Source organism: Nicotiana tabacum, chromosome 10 (assembly GCF_000715075.1).
Source record: "Nicotiana tabacum cultivar K326 chromosome 10, ASM71507v2, whole genome shotgun sequence".
Taxonomy (NCBI): Eukaryota; Viridiplantae; Streptophyta; class Magnoliopsida; order Solanales; family Solanaceae; genus Nicotiana; species Nicotiana tabacum.
Window position 1 is genome coordinate 84,051,940 of NC_134089.1, and position 22,509 is coordinate 84,074,448.

At 38.6% G+C, this 22,509-nt stretch overlaps 2 protein-coding genes across 5 annotated transcripts; one reads left to right on the top strand and one right to left on the bottom strand.

Moving 5' to 3' along the window:
* The first annotated feature begins 1,831 nt into the window (after positions 1-1,831).
* LOC107828203 (uncharacterized) lies at positions 1,832-6,076 on the top strand. Its single transcript, XM_016655475.2, has 4 exons — positions 1,832-2,163; positions 2,267-2,381; positions 3,120-3,303; positions 5,594-6,076. Exons 1-4 carry the CDS (start codon positions 1,969-1,971, stop codon positions 5,811-5,813), a joined length of 714 nt encoding a protein of 237 aa, XP_016510961.1. The 5' UTR covers positions 1,832-1,968; the 3' UTR covers positions 5,814-6,076.
* A 4,568-nt stretch (positions 6,077-10,644) lies between these two features.
* LOC107797919 (protein LNK1) lies at positions 10,645-18,516 on the bottom strand. Of its 4 annotated transcripts, XM_075223023.1 has the most exons (10): positions 18,318-18,466; positions 16,527-17,103; positions 16,074-16,407; positions 14,970-15,557; positions 14,531-14,608; positions 14,177-14,325; positions 13,877-14,071; positions 12,000-12,134; positions 11,730-11,919; positions 10,645-11,092 (listed from the first exon to the last, which is right to left on the bottom strand). In XM_075223023.1, exons 2-7 carry the CDS (start codon positions 16,862-16,864, stop codon positions 14,023-14,025), a joined length of 1,536 nt encoding a protein of 511 aa, XP_075079124.1. In that variant the 5' UTR covers positions 16,865-17,103; positions 18,318-18,466; the 3' UTR covers positions 10,645-11,092; positions 11,730-11,919; positions 12,000-12,134; positions 13,877-14,022. The 4 variants fall into 4 exon arrangements, with proteins under 4 accessions (XP_075079124.1, XP_075079125.1, XP_016476325.2 ...); XM_075223024.1 differs by lacking the exon at positions 14,531-14,608; XM_016620839.2 differs by lacking the exon at positions 13,877-14,071.
* Between the last annotated feature and the right edge of the window lie 3,993 nt (positions 18,517-22,509).

Here is a 22,509-nt window from a genome sequence, read left to right on the forward strand (position 1 = left end):
TTTCCAACCTAAGTTTACTCAAAAGAGACTAAGTGTCTCATTCCTTTCCAAAACTCCTCCAAACCCGAACCAACCAATCTGATATCACATAATACAGATGAACAAGACAATACAACAACAACAACAACCCAGTATAATCCCACAAGTGGGGTCTGGGGAGGGTAATATGTATGCAGACCTTACCCCTACCCCGAAGGGTAGAGAGGCTGTTTCCAGGAGACCCTCGGCTCAAAAAGCAACAGAAGCCGATATATTAGAACCATAAAAATGCATAATAAAATAACAGTAATACAATACAATAGATATGAAGTACCGAATATGAAATACGAAAAAGATGGCTGGTATAGTAAAAACTAGCAGGTAAAGCCCCGCATCACTAGACGACCAATGGCATTCTTATTCTAACTCCTAACTGGCTAGTCTCACTCTATTGTGCTGTAGAAATATTCACAACTCTCCCCTAACCTACAACCTTAATACAGATGAACAAGACAATAAGAAGTAGAAATGGGAAAACGGAGCGATAACGTGTTGAGCGTAGTAGTGTATCTTTATGTTTCCCGTGTCATGTATTTTCATTAGTTGTGCCGAATTTAAGTTAAGTTTCTAATTTGTGTTGTACTGTTAAAAAAAAAAAAGAAACGAGGTAATAACAACATAATGCGCATATTATGTAAGCATAAAAAACTGTTGTTATTATTTACATAGTGTACATAAAATACAAAAAAAATCAATGAGTCCCACATAATACTTCAAAGTTGCAAATTAAAGTTTACATTTAATACTTCAAATTAAAGTTCAATGTTTACATTTAATACTTCAATTTTTAGTTCAATGCCTTCAACATAATACTTCAAATTAATTTAACAAACTAAAACATTAAGCATAATACGTCTAATAATTTTAAAATAACACAAATTGTCTCAAATCAACTTAAAATCTTAAATACGAATATCTGGAGAACGCGCAAGACAACTCTTTATATGCCTCCATAAACAGTCGGTGCCCTCCAACTTTGGACGATGAGTGTAGACTCGACCAGAGTTCTTGCACTTTATTATGTAAACTTCTTCATTTTCTTCTACCACATTAAAGTGTTCCAAAATAAATGGGCGCAATCTAGAATCACCGGGCATGATTTAACTTGAATTAAGAATTTGAGTTTGAGAAATGAGAGATGAGCGAAGACTTGAATACTTCAATTTGATTTTGAGAAATGAGAGAGATTGATGATTTTGTGAGAAAAATAAAAGAATGAGGGGGTATTTATAGTTGAAAATAGGAAAAAAAGTGTAATTATAAAATGTTTGGGGTTAAAACAAAGTTGGGGTGTTAAATGGCTATTTTAAAAAGCCCAAACAGCTATTTTTCCAGGCCAACGACCATTTTTTAGATGTTGCAACGGCTAAAAAAAATTGGATTTTTTTTTAAAAAAAGTAGTTGTTGGGCCTGTTTGAGCCCGTTTAGGACCGGTTGAACCGGCCCACTTAGGACCCGGTTCCGGGTCCAAATGGTCCCGGTCCTAACAGGCTTCTTCAATGAACCAACCCACTTGGGCCTGCATCTCCCCTGATCCCGGGCTTAAACGGTTAGGCCCGTTTAGGCCCACTGCCCATATGGACTCGCGGGCCCGGGCTGGGCTTCTTCAATGAACCGACCCACTTAGGCCTGCACCTCCCCTGGTCCTGGGCTTAAACGATTAGGCCCACTACCCATATGGACTCGCAGACCCGGGCCTTACCGGCCCACATGCGAGCCTTAGCTAATTAGCTTGGTACAAAAACAGCTTTTATTATAGTTTGAGGACAATTTTTGCAAATTTATTCGTACATTCTGTGACTTCTGAAGGGGCAAAACGATAATTGGCAGCTACTACAGCCTGCTAGAGTACTAGTGTCAACTCTAAACTCGAAGATCGAGCTCGGGTCTGTAGTTCGGATCTTTTTCAGATCCTGCCGGCCGGTAGCGATGAGTTTGTCTCTCATACAAGGCTACTCCTCGGCGGAGGAGGAAGAAGAACAAGAAGAACCTCAGTACCAGAAATCATCCTCCGACGAGGAAAACGACGACGTTATTCCACAAAAAAATCGTTACAAACCCATTTTTGACCCTAACCCTGCTTCATCTTCTTCGCTTCCTTCAGCTCTTGCTGCCTTTTCCGAAGTAAAATTTCCTTAAATTCCTTTTATTAGTATTATCTTTTTTATGTTATTTTGTTGTAATGTGAAGTGCGGTGTGAAACATTTATGTTTGGAAATTATTGGAGATTTCAGGGCCGCCGCAGTTTTTGAACAACAGTGTTGAAGAAGCTGGAAAGGAAGTGGAGGGGCAGCGACACGGTCGCCGTAAGTACAGCAGAAACAAGAATGATTTACCAGCTGGTACTTTTCTAGCTCCTGACACTTCTTTTTATTGTATATATGATGGTATTTACGGTGTTGTAATTATACAATGTCCCTTGAACAATTTATCATTTAACATCAGCTATTAGTATGGCCTGGTAACCAAGGGTGTAGCCTAGTGATCAATGAGGTGGGTGAAAACCTGGAAAATCGGGGTTCACATTCCAGCAGAGATAAGAAACCCTAGGTGATTTCTTTCCATCTAGCTAAGCCTTGTCGGGGAGAGTTATCCGGTAGTCATAACATAGGTAACCCAAAGTGAATGCAACTTAAATAGCTTATAGAAATAGAGTCTGCAGTCCAATGTTTCTACTTTTTCATGAACACGGTGTTTAATAATCTAAGATAGAGAACCCATCTCTAAAGGGGTTCAACTCAATATGTTTATCCTTTGGCCACCAATATAGCCTTCAAGTCGTCAAATGCTCCATCAACTTTTTGTTGACTTTATAGACCCACTTGTAGCCCATTATTGATTTCCCTCGAGGCAAGAAAAGCTCTATTTCTCTGACAGTGATATGCTGACAATCTTTTCTTTAAAATGGGGCATGTCAATTTTTTGCTCTAGGAAGTATCTTTAATTGAATAATTTTGTCGACTACCATCACGCTTTTTGTTCCTATTCTTTTGTTTAGTCATCTTTGTGACAATAAAGGAGAATCGCTAATGGTCACAGACGGTTTGTACATTTTCCTTTTCTATCTTTCACCCTTATAGGTGCTGTAGTGGAGTCAAAGGCTCAGTTAGTAGGGATACATGAGAGGGTCAGAAGTGATGTCGATGGGAGCATCCCAAGGACAGCCACTGGTCAAGCAAGTGTTTCTGTTGGCACTTTACAAGGAGGCAAACCTGTGCCAAGTGCGAGCTATCCTGGTGCAGAAGATGCAGCAGAGCTTCTGAGGTATGGATTATCATTTCAATTGAGGGGTCCATTATCTGAATCTCAACTTTGTGATTTGGATTAATATCAGTATAATTGTAAACGGAATGCTAGAATTAGTTATATATGTTTGGTTTTTTAAATTTTCCATAACTTGTGCGGTTCACTTTAGTGAAGTATGGACTTCACCTCTCGTTTTACACTTCAAACTCCATGGACCTTGTCATTTTTGTGTTTTTCACTTCTAAAAACACTGGATGAGACAATTTATTTTTCAGAATGTCGTTAATATTCGAAATACTTGTACGACTAGATACTTTTGATAGTTGACACACTACTAGAGGTTTTAATATTTCATACACCTTTCACTATCTCGAGATTTCAGATGCATTTAACGCTTAAGTTTGAGCTACAATGTGATGTGTTAGTCCTTTCCTAACCATATAATCAAGCTCCAGTACTTAATTTAACATTTTTATACTAACACATTGTATAAGTATAAGTCAAACTAAGTTATTAAGCTGTGCGATGGTGAAAATTGAAGACATAAAAAGCGGATGGAGGGGGTTTACTAAATAAGATAAACAATCCTACCATAGACACCAGATTTATAGCTGCTGTATCCATTTGAATCATAAGTAAACAGAAGATGCTTTTTACAAAGGTGCAGCTGTTGGATCCAGTGAAGAGCGTAATTTGTTTTTGGTTGGTTTATTGCTGTGAGCTTTTTGAGGTAGATGCAGTATATATTGAACATAACAGTTTGGTGAAGATTTAGAGACTTCACCTTTTATTACCTTGACTGTTTGAGAAGGTTGAACATAAAAATCAGTGGACTGAAAAAAAAATAGCATCCTTGTAAGACTTCCTGCGTGCACTTTCATGTGTAGTATGTGGTTGCAGAAGTGTTTAGTATTTTGTTATCCTTTGAATCTCAGTTTTGTTAATCAAGCTATTAAAAACTCTTACCTATGTTTTTCCTGTGGGTGACCCTGCCTGCCTGTAAAGAAGGGCAGGAAGGGGACTGAGAACGATTGAAGTCAAGCTCTAAAGTCCAGACAATTTTTTTTGCTGTCTGGAATAATCACTTCGCACTAAGTTAATCATTTGCTTTGTTAATTGTACTGAATTTACAATTTGCTTTAACGCTTAGACACTGTGACGAGACTAATTTATGGTGCAGTTTCTGTTATCAATTAAAGAGAAAATCACTGCTATTTATAATATTTTTCTTGATTCAGCTTTTAATGTATCTCTCCTTTTATTAAGTGGTGATGACTTGTGAGATTTTATCTTTCTGTTCTTAAGCTGAAAACTTCCCAAATTGTTTTCAATTTGGACTCTTAGCACCAAGAGAAATCGTAAAAAGGAAAAAGAAAAAGGATCATGCTTGATGGTTGGACTGGATCTATTAAACCAATACTCAGTTCATTTGTGTAATTCTATAGTTGTTGATAAGTTTGGAACCAAATTTAGGTTGACAACTTATAGAGGAGCAGCTACTGATTCTGCAAGAAGTGTTTTTTGTTTGTTTTCATCTGTGGTGTATATAAGATTATCGATAGCTGGCATGCGGAGTGCTCAGAAAAACATAAATACATAACCATTGGATACATAATACCTATTCTAGCATGATTTTATCCTGCAAGTAAGTTTTTTTTTTTTTGGAGATAGGTTATCGTGCACATAAGATTTTGCTTTTCAACACTTCATATTTATCTTGAACTCTCTGAGAGGTGATAGATTTTAGTGATTTACTGTGGCTATTCCTATGTGTGGTACCTGCAATTCAAGTGTCACGAGTTCACGCTGCCCATCTTGGCTACCGTACTTGTGTTTCCCTAACCAAAAATGGCAGAGGAAATATGTCAAGTGGTGGACTCATACTTTTCTCATCCTGGTTCACCCTTTGTTGTGTTGGACTAGTGATGAATTTGGCCGTAGACGACTAGATGCATTAGCTCAAATTTTTCTAAAAGTGTTCATTGCTGTGAACCCCATTACAATTTTTGTTCCCTCCGGGGTAGGGCAGTCCTGCAAAGTAACAACCGTTCCTCTATTTCACCTAGTATGTATTAGTTCTTTTTCTACAGACTGCTGAAGGAATTCTTTTTCTCTTTCTGTTGGATGAAGTATATGTTGCATAGGATGTGATTAGGATTATACATCATTATATGACAATGTGACTATGTGTGCTAGTTCTTTTAGTGAGAGTATTGATTGCAGTTTTCTTCATAAAAAATAAAAAAAAAAAGTATTGATTGCAATTTCATTTATATACTATCTTTTGATGAAATGCATCTTGTATTAGGATGTGCTTGATGTGTGGAATTCCCAAAACATACACGCACGCAAGAGGGATGGTGTGCCCAGCGTGCAGTGATCGCCCTGTAGACGCTGACGAAGAGCCAGTCAAGAAGAAGGGCTCTACCATTAAAGACAAGGAGAAGAATAAGAGGATGAAGGGGCAGTCGTCCCATGCATCATGGAAAAGCGAGACAGAAATGCATCTCCGCCAGCAATTTGACTAGTCAAGTCTAGAACAAGTTGGTCCAGTTATATGTAAGGTCCTCCAGTGGCGTAATCAATGAACTTTGTACTTTTAGCAGATATACTCGGCTGAAGTGAATCTAGGAATTGTGCAGTAATCTGTTTAAAGTGCATAACCTGTGATGTAGATTCTGGTTGGCGTTAAAGCTAAAGTGCCACCACTTTGTTCTGTTGCCTCTTTGTTCGTTTTCCTCAAGATGTATCACATTTCAACAGAAATTGGGTTTTAGATACTTTTTGTTTGGAAGAAGTCGTGCAGTCAACAAGTGCTTCAGATAGAAAGGATTGCTTCTGTTAATGATCACTTGTTTTAGTTTCGTTATAGCTAATGATTGTTTGGCCTTTTCTTCCATCATATCCAACGTACGCATTAGTGCCTAAGCATACAACAGTGCCAGTGGTTTCTTGACAATGTTAAAATGGTGAGCCAAGTTAAACGAAAAACTGTTTAATTTTATCCAAGGTAACTCATGATATGATGAGTTGACATTCCTCTGTTCTACAGTTATCAAGAAAAAGCAGCTGCTTAGAAAAGACACTTTCTTTCAATAATACATCTAAGTAGGCCAGTTTCTTTCCGAGGGATTAATTTAGAAATCCAGATATCTTACGATTAAATGCAAATAGTTCATTGAGCAAAAAAATAGAGTAGGTGATGCTTCCATCCGCCTAAGCCTTGGTGGGCAGAGTTACTGTATTTTGTATTGGTAAGAGGTAGCCATGCTCGATGGAATTGTAGAAGTGCATTCAAGCTAAAGGGGTAAAAATGGTTTCTGAGAGGAGTGGTCGAAGCCAAGTATGGACTTGAGGAGGAATTTTGATGCACAAAAATTAAAGAAGATTTTCTTCTTTAATTTTAATGATGAGACACTCATTTAGAGAGTTCGAATTTTTTTTTGGTCCTACTGTTGACTTCATCATACATCACGTAGATCAATTTCTCGACTTAACGAGGTTTGTTTTATCATCATAGGACATTGTTGCCACAACAACAACGACCCAGTATAATCCCACAAGTGGGGTTTGGGGAGGGTAATATGTACGCAGACCTTATCCCTACCCCGAAGGGTAGAGAGGCTGTTTCCAGGAGACCCTCGGCTCAAAAAGCAACAGGAGCCGATATATTAGTACCATAAATATGCATAATAAAATAACAGCAATACAAGAGATATGAAATACAGAATACGAAATACGAAAAAGATGGCTGGTATAGTAAAACTAGCAGGTAAAGCCCTGCAACAATAGACGACCAATGACATTCTTAGTCTAACTCCTAACTGGCTAGTCTCACTCTATTGTGCTGTAGAAATACTCACAACTCTCCCCTAACCTACAACCTTAATACTTGACCTCCATAATTCCCTGTCAAGGGTCATGTCCTCAGTAATCCTAAGTCGCGTCATGTCCTGTCTGATCACCTCTCCCCAATACTTCTTAGGTCGTCCTCTACCTCTCTGCGTGCTCACTACATCCAGTCACTCACACCTCCTCACCGGTGCATCAGTGCTCCTCCTCTGAATGTGCCCGAACCATCTGAGTCTTACTTCCCGCATCTTGTCCTCCATGGGGGCCACACCCACCTTCTCTCGAATATCTTCATTCCTAATCTAATCCATCCTTGTATGCCCGCGCATCCACCTCAACATCCTCATCTCTGCTACTTTCATCTTCTGGATATGTGAGTTCTTTACCAGCCAACATTCAGTTCCATATAACATGGCAGGCCTAACCACTGCTCTATAAAACTTACCTTTTAGTAACGGTGGCACTTTCTTGTCACACAAGACTCCCGACGCTAACCTCTACTTCATCCACCCCACCCCTATACGGTGTGTGACATCCTCGTCAATCTCCCTGATCCCCTGAATAACCGATCCAAGGTACTTGAAACTACCCCTCTTGGGAATGACTTGAGAGTTAAGCCTCACTTCAACTCCCGCTTCCGTCGGCTCAACTCCAAATTTGCACTCGAGGTATTCCGTCTTCGTCCTGCTCAACTTGAAACCTTTAGACTCAAGAGCATGTCTCCAAATCTCTAGCCTCTCGTTGACGCCGCCTCGTGTCTCGTCAATTAGAATAATGTTATCAGCAAATAGCATGCACCATGGCACCTCCCCTTGAATATGATGAGTCAGTGCATCCATCACCAGGGCAAATAGGAATGGGCTGAGCGCAGACCCTTGGTGCAACCCTGTAAAAACTGGAAAATGTTCAGAGTCGCCTCCTACTGTCCTAACCCGAGTCTTAGCTCCATCATACATGTCTTTAATCACCATAATATAGTCAATCGGGACCCCTTTATCCTCTAAGCAGCTCTATAAGACCTCCCTAGGAACCCTATCGTACGCTTTCTCCAGATCAATAAACACCATGTGAAGATCCTTCTTCCTATCCCTGTACTGTTCCACCATCCTCTTAATAAGGTGGATAGCTTCTGTGGTAGATCGCCCCGGCATGAACCCGAACTGGTTGTCTGAAATAGACACCGTCCTTCGCACTCTCATTTCTACCACTCTCTCCCAAACTTTCATGGTATGACTTAGTAATTTGATGCCCCTATAGTTGTTACAGCTCTGGACATCACCTTTGTTCTTATACAACAGGACCATTGTACTCCACCTCCACTCTTCAGGCATCCTATTAGTCTTGAATATAACACTAAACAATGCAGTAAGTCATTCCAAGCCTGCTCTACCCGCACACCTCCACAGTTCAACCGGAATTTCGTCTGGCCCGGTAGCTCTGCCCCTTCTCATCTTACGCATTGCCTTCATGACTTCATCGATCTCAATGTCCCTATAATTACTTAATTCATGGTGACGGTCGGCATTCCTCGATTCCCCAAGTCTAATATCTTGATTCCCTTCTTCACTTAGAAGTTTATGAAAGTAGGTCTGCCACCTCCTCTTAATCTAGTCATCTCCCATCAAAACTTTGCCGTCGTCATCTTTTATGCACCTCACTTGGTCCAGATCTCGAGTTGTCCTCTCTCTCGCCTTAGCGAGTCGGAATAACTTCTTCTCCCCGCCTTTGTTCCTTAGTTCCTCATACAGACGAGCAAAAGCTGTCGTCTTAGCCTCCGTCACTGCCATCTTTGCCTCCTTCCTAGCTACCTTATACCTTTGACTGTTCTCTCTCTTCTCCTCCTCGTCAGTGCTCCCTACTAACCGCAGGTAAGCCGCCTTCTTTGCTTCCACTTTACCTTGGACAACTGCATTCCACCACCAATCTCCTTTGTGGCCACCATTGTGGCCCGTAGATATCCCTAACACCTCTCTCGCCGCCTTTCTTATACAGTCCGCCGTCGTCGACCACATTGTGTTTGCGTCCCCACTACTTCTCCAAGCTCCCATTGCCGATAACCTTCCTTCCAACTCCTTAGCTTTATCCTTAGTCAAGGCGCCCCACCTAATCCTGGGGCGTCCTTGTACTGACCTCTTCTTCCTCCTTATCCTAATACAAATGTCCATCACCAAAAGCCTATGCTGCGTTGAGAGGGTCTCACCTGGGATAACCTTGCAGTCCTCGCACAACCTTCTGTTGCATCTCCTGATGAGGAGATAGTCAATCTGAGTCTTCGCCACCGAACTTTGGTAAGTAACCAAATGTTCATCCCGCTTCGTAAAACTCGAGTTCGCAATGACTAGATCGAAAGCCTTGGCAAAGTCCAACAGCGCAATTCCCCTTTCGTTCCGCTCTCCGAAACCAAAGCCGCCATGCACCTCAGTGTACCCACCTGCAGATGACCCAATATGATCATTGAAATCTCCTCCTATGAATAACCTCTCAGAAGGCGGTATACTACGAACAATCTCATCCAACCCCTCCCAAAAGCGCCTCTTAATATCCTCATCCAAGCCTGTTTGCGGTGCGTACGCGCTAACGATATTTAAAGTACCCTCACCCACCAACAACTTAATAGTCATTAGTCTATCATTCACCCGCCTGACCTCTACCACGGACTCCCTAAGATGGCTATCTACCAGGATACCCACTCCATTCTTACCCCTCAGGACACCAGAGTACCACAACTTATACCCATCCACGTTTTTCGCCCTCGATCCGACCCACCTAGTCTCCTGGACACACGCTATATTAATCTTCCTCTTCTGCAGGATTTTCGCCAACTCTATGGATTTACTCGTTAGTGAACCTATGTTCCATGACCCAATTCTCAACCTATAGGCTCCCTTGCCCCCTCTACCTCCCCTGCTACCCGACCCACCCCCTAAATGGGATATATAGAAATGGGATATAAAAGATACGACTGGAAAATGGAGAGAGTCAACCAATGCCTCGTAAGATTGTCTAATATTTACCGCTGTTCTTTGACGGAACCTGATTCACTGGCTGGAAAACTAATAAGAAATGAGTGTTATGCAGAAGTCTTATTGTAATTCACGAACGGTCATCAAATTTTTTGTTTACTGCACCAAAATCACTAAACTTTTTTGTCACTTAAAAATTAATAAACTTTTTTTACACTGCTCAGAAAATCAAAATGCTAGAAAAACACATCAACCGACATAAAAAACCAAATAGACAATGCCAAAATACCAAGCTAACTATGCGATGCTAGCCGTGCGAATTTCAATTAGTCCCTAAACTTAGGATTTAATGCAGTATACTCATAAAATTCCGTAAATTATTTTTTCATTGTAAAAAGTTACCGCATCCCCTATCTATCCGATAAATTTCTAGTGAAAACATTTTATCGAGTAAGTTTTGCTAGATAAATATTACATTACAAAAATGTATCTCATATGATGGCATGGCATAGACACATCAATTAAAAACAATTGTAAATGATAATAGGTAAAAAGAATTTACATATCACATAAATTCTTTTACATGTTACAACAATGTTTCTCTTTCTCATATAATGACAAAACATAGCCATATACACAAAATAAAAATTACCGTGTAAGTTATATAGGCAAATGTATTGATAATATCATTTTACACTAACAATGTTTCTCATAGGCCAATTATAACCCCCAAGATCCCAACACTAGACTGTTCGAGAGGGAGAGGGAGAGAGAGAGAGCTAAGGCGCAATAGTCTGTGCATCAACATAGTATACTCTAAGCCATCAATTGAGTGGAATTTACAAATTGTTTGAGTCGCGGTTGGCAAGTATATTCAACCCTTTATTTCTCCACGTAGAACCAATGTTTAGGTAGACTCCACTATGCTGTCACTCTTTGATATGTTGGCAATTGTCCTTTGTACATTCATACGCTCTTCATACTCTTCTTCACTGCAGAAAGAAAAAAAAACCTTCATCTTTAGGATGACACATTCACCTATTAGAACCAATAAAGCATGTTCAGCAGCTTCCCCAGCTACATTATCTTCTTCCTGAATCCTGATTAAACAGCTACTGAGCTCACTATCTACGTGGAAATTAATATAAGCCCACCAATAGAAGAGGAAGGATAAAAACAAGCAACCTTGGATTTGGCTTGCAGGTTGCAATATGTGTCAATTCAAATACTTCAACAATTTTCAGCAAACAATGTCTAAATCTGTTTGTTGTTTTCATGTAAGCAAAATCACGTCCCCAATTTAAAGAAAGAAAAAGAAAAGAGGAACCATTTATATAAATGCACTGCCTACACACCAGAAAAAGGAAAAGGCATGTAATGAACTAATTCAAGGCTTGAAGATATCAGAATTATAGAAAATGCTCAGTTCTCAGATGGAATTAGGTGTTCAAAATCTGCATACAGAAGAATGGATTATTGTGCATGGATCCTGTGAGTTAAAGTGGTAGTCACAAAGATGGATTGCAAAGTGAAGATAAAAAGAAACTGATTGTGAAAGCTCATTCAAAGAGATGCAACAAAATGGACTGGAAACATCTCCAATAAAACATCAAAAAACATGTAAAATACCTTGTAAAATGTTGATAGGCCCTATACATGGCCAGCATAATGATTGAATGCAGACACCACCATCGGTCTTGAAGCTTTTTTAAGTATTTAAGGTCAGTTATCGGCAACTTTTTGCTCTCGTTAGCTGCATTTCTCCACGACAAATCAAGTTCTCAGACATCACCAGCTGGCAACTCAGAGAACCATGGATCTGTTCATTGATTTATCATGATAAGGTTTGATCCACCAGAATGTCAAACACGAAAGTTGTTTAATATTAGAAGAGCTTACCGTGGAAGAGGACCTCAAGCCAAGGAATCAGGGGCAGGTGTTACAGATGAGCCTGAAGACCTGAGGAAGAGCAAATGTGCAATAGATCGATCTAAAGAATTGGTGTCTCTTTCCATGTCCATATACCCTTGCCACCTGCAATACAAGCCATTACAATCTAGGAAAAATTATGCGAATAGAATAGAATCTAGGAAAAATTACGCGACACAACAAACATATACACTGTATTTGTCATTCGTAGCTTTACTTTCAGAAAATTACCAATTAGCTATATTTGAATTTTATAACAAATACAGGTAGATCAATCGTTTTGAACTGAAACAAGAGTACAACAAGCTCTCGTAGCTCAATTGGTTAGAGCACCTGTTTAGTAAGCGGAGGTCTTGAGTTCGACTCTCTACAAGAGCATTCTATTTTTCTGTATTTTTGTATTTCGCCTTGGTTATAGTCGTTTGTGCGAATTAATACAGTCGATACATATTGTATTCTTTATATACACCAATGTATTTCGATGAAGTAATGAGTTTTATAGAAAAAGGCATCAAGAAGATGCAAGAAGTACCCATGTATTTCGCCTTGGTTGCATTCGTTGCGCGAACAAATACAGTTGATACAAGTTACATTCGAACAAATACAATTGACACATGTTGTATTCGTTGAGCGTCTGAATACAAGTGATACAAGCCGGTAACAATTGAACAGTAGCTAAGAACGGTAATTAGACAAACTATAATTACGTATGGTAATTATGTAATGCTTTATGAAAATTTCACCTATGATGTCCGCCAACTGACCCTCAACCTCCCCACTTCCCCCTCCCCCCACCCAGCCAAACAGAAAAAATGAAGATCCCCTAACTTGTTGGCTTAGTTTTTCACTAACTTGACTACCTACCTCTCCCTTTTCTTTCTGAAACCCAAAACAAAGAAAAAGAGGAATGTCTAATTTCCGCAATCGTCACTAACATGAACTAACAGTCCTATTCCTTCACCTGGTAAGATTGAGCATAAAACTATGATTTGGTCAACCAAACAAGCACAAATGAGATCTACCAACATTATTTGGCAGAAAAAAACATGCTCCTACAGTACCATCCTGTCCATTGAGATACCTTGCTAAACTTGTGAACATGAGGTTTCTTAAGATACCAGAAACGAGAAAAGGGGGGGAACAAAAAAGATCAGGAACTGCATTCTAAGGATTTAGAAAGACACTCGAGTTACCTCGAGAGAAATGAAAAATGATCAAATTTTGAAAAAAAATGATGGAAGATTAGAGATATATTGGAAACTTGATAATTTGACAAATACAAGACATACCTATTAAAGGTGTCAAGCACTATAAACGTGATATTTTTCCAATATACAGCAGTATCTTAATAAAAACTTAACAATTCTAGACTCGTAATTACAACGACGTGTATATTAATTTCAACAATCGATAAGCTTTCGATTTTCTAACCGTCTATCCTTTTCTTTTTCCCAAGCAATAACTTCTTGAACAGAAAACCCTGCTTCAGTCATTTTAGGCTGGGGAGGGGTAGTGGAGACTTGAGAGCACTGTCTACTAATCAACCATAGGGTGCAATCTTTGGAAACTAGAAACGGTAATTTAAAATCCACCCTTCCTGCTTATTTCTCTAAATTTTTGTGCACAGTTTAATGTTTATAATAGAACCTGAACAGTTCTACTCTGTACTATCGGGCTCCTTAATCACAAAACTTAGTACTGTACATACTGCCTATTGTCCTGAAGAAGCCCAGGAGTGACCAGCCAATGGCAAACCTGGTACAAACTCTGTTTTCTAGCAAAATGCATAAATGATCAACGAGAAACCCTAATGGATAAAAAGGAATTGAGCAGAGTTCTGAACTTACACTACTAAACAGATGCCACTTTAAATTCGGGATACTATTCAGGTATTCACACAAAAGACCTCGCATCTGTGAGGTAAGCTAAATTAAGCTCAAACTTGATGCCAAAATACACATTTAACTGGCTGCTCACAGAAAGCTTGTAGTACTTAATGCATTAGAACTTGTGCAATGCAAGAGCCAAGATCACGCGCTATCCTGAGAAAATATTATGCATGCACATTAAAACAATTGTAATACGAGAGTCAAGATTATGAGATGTTTTGAGAAGAATGGCCCTTAGCGCTCAAGAAATACTCATACTTGTTTGTCCTTTTGCAAGTCAATGCTTGGCTTGTATCTCTATCATCTCCAGAGTCATTAATGACATTAGCATCTCTATGCCTTTGTTCAGCACTCCGAGCCAACCGGTACAAGCTATCCCTTATGCAGAGCTTTGTCCTTATATCCAACTAAACCAACAAAGTAAAACATAATTAGCTTTATAAAAATGAAAATACCGCGAATCAGTCAATTTTTCAGCAGGACTGCTAACTGCTACACCGCAGCCAGAGGGGAGAGGATTCAGATTGGGATAATTCAAGCAAACAAAAAACAAAATTTCAAAAAAATAAAACAAAAGCTTTTGAGGTGATACCCCATAAAGAAGCAACATACGTGTGCAACTAGATGATGAGAAATGAAACAGTTTAGCTTTAGTAGATCTCCAACCGCAACATGCCCAAAAAGACCACCCTGATGTATAAGTGTGTATAAGTCTGCAAGCCTATAATATACTATATCCATAACCACAGCAAGATGTAAAATATTTCTAGCACATAATATGATCCTAGAACAATAAATATATTTGCTTCAGATTCGAACCATCAAATCTAAGGTCGGTTGGACATGTAAGGTTAAATAAAATATTCCAGCTTAAAGTAATGAACTCGCATCAAACAAGTTTGAACACATGCTACTTCCGTAGAGGGACACTCGGACCAACAAAATAAGACTTGTTTGACATGTAACTTTAAATTATTTTTCCAACTCAATTAATAAATTCATCACCAAACAAGACTGAAACACATGTGAATTTTGTAGAGATCCCGCTTACCCGTTCTGTGACATGTTGAAGCTGATGAAATCCAGCAGTTTCTTCTGCTACTTCATCCAACCCAGAACTAATGGAAGTGCTCTCTGCTATAATTGAGGAACCTAATTCTGGTGGAATTCTCGTGCTAATGCCTTCAGGATCACTGCTATTTTCAAACTTAATTCCAGAATGATGAAGTAGCTTCTCCTCCACCTTTTCACTTGTTGTGATAGTACCCATCTGAAAAGAAGGATCAGGAGAGCTCTGCCTACACTGCAGATGATTTGGTGAAAGGGACATGGAACCATCATTTCCAGATTTGGTAATCGATGAAGTTGGGTGATGGACAATTTGATCTGAACGACTGTAATCAGACATGTAAGAAACGCCACTATGTAAGTAACCAGTCTCATGTTCATGAGCTTCATTTTGCTGAGGAATACCCGATGATATCAAATTGCCTTTAGGTCCAGTGGCCTCAGTAGAATGTCTTCTCTCTTCTGAAAGGCCATCAATATTACGCAAGGCATCACCATTTTCTATAAAAACACATTTTCTCTTTCCTTCCGATTGGTTCTGGTGATTTGCGTGCTTCTTATTTATATTATTCTGTGGAGAACCACACAAGCAAAATTAATAAAAAGAGGGGGAATCATGGTTGACTATCTTTATGCAACAGCAGTCAAGATGAATGCACCCAATTCTTTTTGATAAGACGACTCAACAATCAACCTAATATACAATTAGAAAGTCCACGTATCAGAAATTAAGTAATGAAGAATGATATAAATTTTCAAAACAAGTTACCACACCCTAGGAAGAAGAATTTAAATTAATACTGGTACCGCACTTTCAGGATGAATTGAGCCCATGCTAAGGTTATGAGATCTCATTTTACATAAACGCGCGCACGCAGAGAAAGATCATGTAACATGGAACTACCATCACTTTCAAAATTTACCATTACACTACCGCTGATCCTCAGTTAACTGTTAGTCAACATCTCAACTTGGAGTCTATCAGAAAATTCTACTTTCTCCAAACGCCCACCTCAGAAGTAACTCAACACAGAACTCAAAGTAAGAGAGAAGAATTTGAAGTACACCAAGACAGAATTATACTTACTTTCTTTAGAGGTACTAGTTTGCAATCTGAATTACTTGATCCATTCACAAAAGACAGATGGCTCAGATTGGCCAATTCATCTTTCTGTGAGGGCCACAAATTTCCATTATAGCTAACTGGTTGACTTTTAATGCCAGAATCACTAATTGAACTGCCCATTTCCTCCGTTCTTGAAACTTCAAGACTGCCGTTTTTTTTCAGTGCACTGGATGTTGAGTTTTGACACTGAATATCTGACCTCAATCGATCTCCAGATCCTTCAATAGTATCTGATGATGCAAACCAACCAAGGTCATCCTCATTGCTGGCTCCAAGTCCAAATGTCGAATCACAACTGCGGGAGAACATCACAATAGTGAGTACTAGTTTGAATAGAATTCCTCCTTTTAAACATGAAAAAAAACATAGGACAATTGAAAGCTTCACCTCATTGAATATGAAGAAAACAATTACCTGAACATCATGTCAATATCCTCAAAGTTCCCCATCTCAGACCAGTTATAATACAAGAGATCATTAGTGTTTTTATCCACCCGGTTGTTGTCAAAACAACTCAGATCATCATCTACCAGAGAAATGGGACCAAGTGGAAAGCTACAAGAGTTTTCCCCAATGGCAGCTTTCTTGTTGTCCAAAATGGGGCCATTTTGGCAGAAGTCACTGTCAATGGAGTCTACGTTTTTACGTTTGAAGCAATGATGCAATGTCCCAACATTTAATGAGCTTTTTCCACAGGTATTAGGCAACACAAAATCAGGTGCATCCGCCCATAAGTCCTCTTCTAACATCATGCTGCTGCTACTATTTAGTGGAGGAACTTATTCTTGCTCCTATCACTGATTACAATATTTAACTGTAGATTAATTTCCCACAGTACTTGATTAAACCACCTCCTTGCACAGTTATCACTCTTGGAAGGAATTCACAAACACATCCACAATAGGATATTGCACTATATGATTATCACTATCGCAAAACTTGTCCCCATCTTTAGCTTCTAGCTGTAATACCAGAATTTTAGCTGTAGTAACTGCAGAGAATATTTGTCAAAATGTGTTCATCAAGAGTAGAAATTAATAAATTAATAAAGTTAAATTTGAAAAATGAAAAAGCCAGATGAAAGTAGAATGATGATCGATGCCAATCTAGAAAATACTAAAAGTCTAGCCTGTAAGTCCTGAGAGATTATGAGTAGTCACGGCTACTGAAAGACAACTTTACGGTATATTAACCTATTCTTAAAAAAAAAGAAAAAAAGTAAAAAAAAATTACAGTATATTAACTAGGCCTCCATACCAATTTGGCAAAGACAATTTACTGTATTGAGAGAAAATCAAGAAGATTCTAGACACAACAACCCAGTATAGTCCCACAAGTGGTGTCTGAGGAGGGTAGATAGAACGCAGACCTTGCCCCTACCGTGAATGTAGAGAGGTTGTTTCTAGTAGACCCTCGGCACAAGGAAAAATGTGAAAATAGCAGTAGCAACAAGCAATAACGAGAACAAAACAAAAGAAACAAGGCAAAAGGAATAACATGAAGATAGAAATCTACAATATTAGAATACAAGACTGCCACTAATAATGAGATTCTAGACACAATGGTCTGTTTTTCTCATTTGGTCTCTCTTTTGGCAGGAGGGAAAAGAATAAATGTGAGTTTCACAGTATCTATTATCTTAAAAACACGCAGACATAATATAAAAGACGGTTGAACAAGCAGAAAAATGAGCAAATATCAGCTTAACAAGAAAAAGAGGAAACGGTGTTCATAAATCACTGGTATTTGCTAACTCAATTAACGAGTAGTAACGGGGCGTGGATATGAAGGTGGTAACGCTACCGTTTTTTATTTATTAATTAGAGGAACGCCTCTTTATTATGGACAAAAAACCTAGCTAAATTATTACAATAAGACTAACAAAAGAATCTAGTATACAGTAATTAGTCGTTTATTATCTTCATAAAAATTATCATTTCTTTTACACTGTGAACTTGTTATACGAGCCAAATTTCCTTTTACACTAACAATACTAAAATTATCATTTCTCAATCAAGTGCTAAATCGAGTTCAACTAAGTGAAATCATCAGTTAAAGAGGTATCACATAGAAACATTCAAAACAATAATTTCCAGATTAAAACTTTTCCTACTCTTTTCAGCAACAAATCAATTCACAAGCTGGAAACACTGAAAATACAGGAAAATTAAAAAACTAAGATAATTTTACTGTCGGAAAGCTCACCGGAAAACCAATAAATATCGAGAACGAACTTTGCCGGAAAATCAATACTGTAATTCCAAAAACCCTAGTTTGATTCTCAGGAAACACAGATCTATGTAGGGAGAGAGGAAAGAAGCTTTTTGTTTGCTTTGAAATTATCTCGAAGATATATAATGTATTTTTAAATATTAATAAGTACGTGGAAAGCCAAGTGTGCAATGAGATCAAATTTGTGGCCTAAAAACTTCTAGGGGTTTTCGGGGTATCAAAATTCGTGGACGAGAGGAGAGGGTTAAGAAACGATCTGTTTTCGGTAGTTCATTGGTCCACGTAAGAAGAAACCGACACGTGTCAGCTGCTTGCCATTCTGAACAGTTGAAACAACGTGCCGGCGCCTATATTTCGGTCAATATAAAGTTGATGTTATAAATATATTATATTATGGATGTTCATTTAGTATTCCGTTGTAAATAAGCTTCCTGAAAAAGTTTATCCATATGGGACTCTATCGTAAATATATTTATCTATTTAGTACTATATTGGAAATAAGCTTCCTGAAGAAGCTTATCACTTCGGTACCCGGTTATGGATAAACATTACCCCCAGTAGAAGTTTATCCATACCGGGTATAATAGGCTTATCTTTTCAGTACCCAGTTATGGATAAACATTACCCCCGGTAGAAGATTATCCATACCGGGTATAATAAGCTTATCCATTCAGTACTCCGTTATGGATAAATATTGCTCTCAGTAGAAGATTATCCATATCTGGTACAGCAGCAGCTTACACAGCAGCTTGTAGTAGCAGCTTGTAGCAGCTTACACAGCAGCTTGTCGTAGCAGCTTACACAGCAGCTTATAGTAGCTTACACTGCAGCTTGTAGTAGCAGCTTACACAACAGCTTGTAGTAGCAGCTTACAGAGCAGCTTCCTTTCTTCTATAAATAGAAGAGATTTCAGTTCATTATGTACATCAGTTTGAGTTCGAATAATATATCAGTTTCTCTCTATACTTGTCTTTACTTTACAGTCTTTATTTTATAACACGTTATCAGCACGAAGCTCTACCATCTCGAGCAAATATTTTGAAAGTATCTGAGGTAAGAACTTTCTTTTCCTAAATAATATCAAATCTTTCTAAACTTGAATTTGTAGCCCTGAATATATCGGGCAAAAGCTACATGTCTTGGGTGCTTGATGCTGAAATTCATCTTGATGCGATGGGTCTGGCAGACACCATCAAGGATAAAAACCAGGCATCAAACCAAGACCGTGCCAAAGCAATGATATTCCTACGCCATCACCTTGATGAGGGCCTGAAAATGGAATATCTCACTATTAAAGATCCAGTCATACTGTGGAATAATTTGAAATATAGATATGACCACCTGAAGATGGCCGTTCTTCCACAGGCACGTTATGATTGGACTCATCTAAGGCTACAAGATTTTAAATCTATCAGTGAGTATAATTCTGCTATGTTCAGAATTATTTCCCAATTAAAATTATGTGGTGATAATATTACTGATCATGATATGTTGGAGAAAACTTTCACCACTTTTCATGCCTCGAATATGCTCCTGCAGCAGCAATATCGAGAGATGGGATTTAAAAAGTATTCTGAACTTATCTCACATCTTCTTATAGCAGAGCAACATAATGGGCTATTAATGAAAAATCATGAAAGTCGACCTATTGGTTCTTGTCCATTCCCTGAAGTGAATGAGACGAACTTCCACCAAGCTAAACGTGGAAGAGGTCGTGGCCCTAGTCGTGGTCATGGCCGTGGTCGGGGAAGAAACCCCAATCATGGTAATAATAATGCACCAAAGAAGCCTCCTCACCACCAGCAGTGGAAAAGGAAGGAACAAAAGCATGAAGCGGTGCAAGCGCCAAATTAGTACAATTGAAGCACACTCTATCGTAAACCAGAAGTTTGCGGATTCAAATACTTTTGTGCTTTGGCATGGCCGTTTGGGCCATCCCGGATCAATAATGATGAGACGAATTATTGAAAATTCGAGTGGGCATCCATTAAAGAACTTGAAGATTCTTACAAATGACGAATTTTCTTGTGATGCTTGTTATCAAGGAAAAATGATCACTAGACCATCACCGATGAAGGTTGGTATTGAATCCACTGCCTTTTTAGAGCGTATACATGAGGATATATGTGGACTTATTCACCCACCAAGTGGGTTGTTTAGTTATTTTATGGTCCTAATAGATGCATCTTCAAGATGGTCTCATGTGTGCCTACTATCATCTCGCAACCTGGCGTTTGCAAAGCTATTAGCCCAAATAATTCGATTAAGGGCACAATTCCCAGATTATCCTATAAAGGCCATTCGCCTTGATAATGCTGGAGAATTCTCATCTCAAGCTTTTGATGATTATTGTCTATCAGTTGGGATAAAAGTTGAACATCCTGTAGCTTATGTTCATACTCAAAATGGCCTTGCAGAGTCATTTATTAAACGCCTGCAATTGATAGCAAGACCACTACTTATGAAAACAAAATTGCCCACTACTGTTTGGGGCCATGCTATCTTGCATGCAACATCACTTATCCATCTCAGACCGACACATTATAATAAATATTCTCCGTCACAATTAGTTTTTGGTCATGAACCAAATATTGTCCATCTACGAATTTTCGGATGTGCTGTATATGTGCCAGTAGCACCACCACAACGTAGTAAGATGGGACCACAGAGAAGGATATGAATATATGTTGGGTTTGAATCACCCTCTATTATTCGCTATCTTGAACCATTGACAGGAGATTTATTTACTGCTCGATTTGCAGATTGTCGGTTTGATGAAACAAATTTCCCACAATTAGGGGGAGAGAAAAAGGAAATCAAAAGAGAAATTGTGTGGAAAGTTTCATCATTATCTCACTTTGATCCTCGTACCCCTATATGTAATCAGGAGGTCCAGAAGATCATCCATTTACAGAATATAGCAAATCAAATGCCAGACGCATTTACTGATTTGAAAAGGATAACTAAGTCACATATCCCAGCAGAGAATGTGCCTATCCGAATGATGTCCCAGTAGGACCATCTACTAGCATGGGAGCTAGTGAACCTAAAGCACGCCTGAAGCGTGGTAGGCCTTTGGGTTCTAAGGATCGAAATCCTCAAAAAAGAAAATCGACAAATGATCAAAACGATACTATGAAGGGATCTCCTGAAGAGACCCAAAATCTGATTAGTTCTGAGATTCCTGAAGAAATCAATGAACCCGAAGCTCATGTGAGTGAGGAACTTTTAATAAGTTCGAACGGTGATGGGATTAATTTAAATCGATTTGAAATAGTGGTGGATAATATTTTTGCATATAATGTTGCACTTAATATTATGCAAGATAGTGAGGATCTTGAACCTCGATCTATCGAAGAATGTCGACAAAGATCTGATTGGCCAAAATGGCAAGAGGCAATTCAATCGGAATTGAAGTCACTTGCTAAAAGAGAGGTCTTTGGACCAGTAGTCCAAACACCTGCTGGTATAAAACCAGTTGGTCATAAATGGGTTTTTGTGCGAAAAAGGAATGATAAAAATGAAGTTGAAAGATACAAAGCTCGCCTTGTTGCACAAGGATTCTCACAACGACCTGGAGTCGATTTTGATGAAACATATTCACCTGTTATGGATGCCATAACATTTCGATATCTCATCAGTTTAGCACTACATGAAAAGCTTGAAATACATCTAATGGATGTAGTTACAACTTATCTGTACGGTTCACTTGATAATGAAATTTATATGAAAATTCCTGAAGGATTTAAAATTCATGAAGCAAAATCTCAGGAAATGTATTCAATCAGATTACAAAGATCTTTGTACGGTTTAAAGCAATTTGGGCGCATGTGATATAATCGCCTTAGTGAATATTTGCTAAAAGAAGGTTACATAAATGATGTTATTTGTCCATGTATTTTTATAAAGAAAATGGCATCAGAATTTGTTATACTTACTGTTTATGTTAATGACATAAATCTTGTTGGAACTCCAGAAGAGCTCCAAAAGGCAATTGAATATCTTAAGAAAGAATTTGAGATGAAAGATCTTGGAAAGACAAAACTTTGTCTTGGTCTGCAAATTGAATATTTAGCAGACGGGATCTTTATCCATCAATCTGCCTATACAGAAAGGGTCTTAAAACGCTTTTACATGGACAAAGCGCACCCATTGAGTACACCAA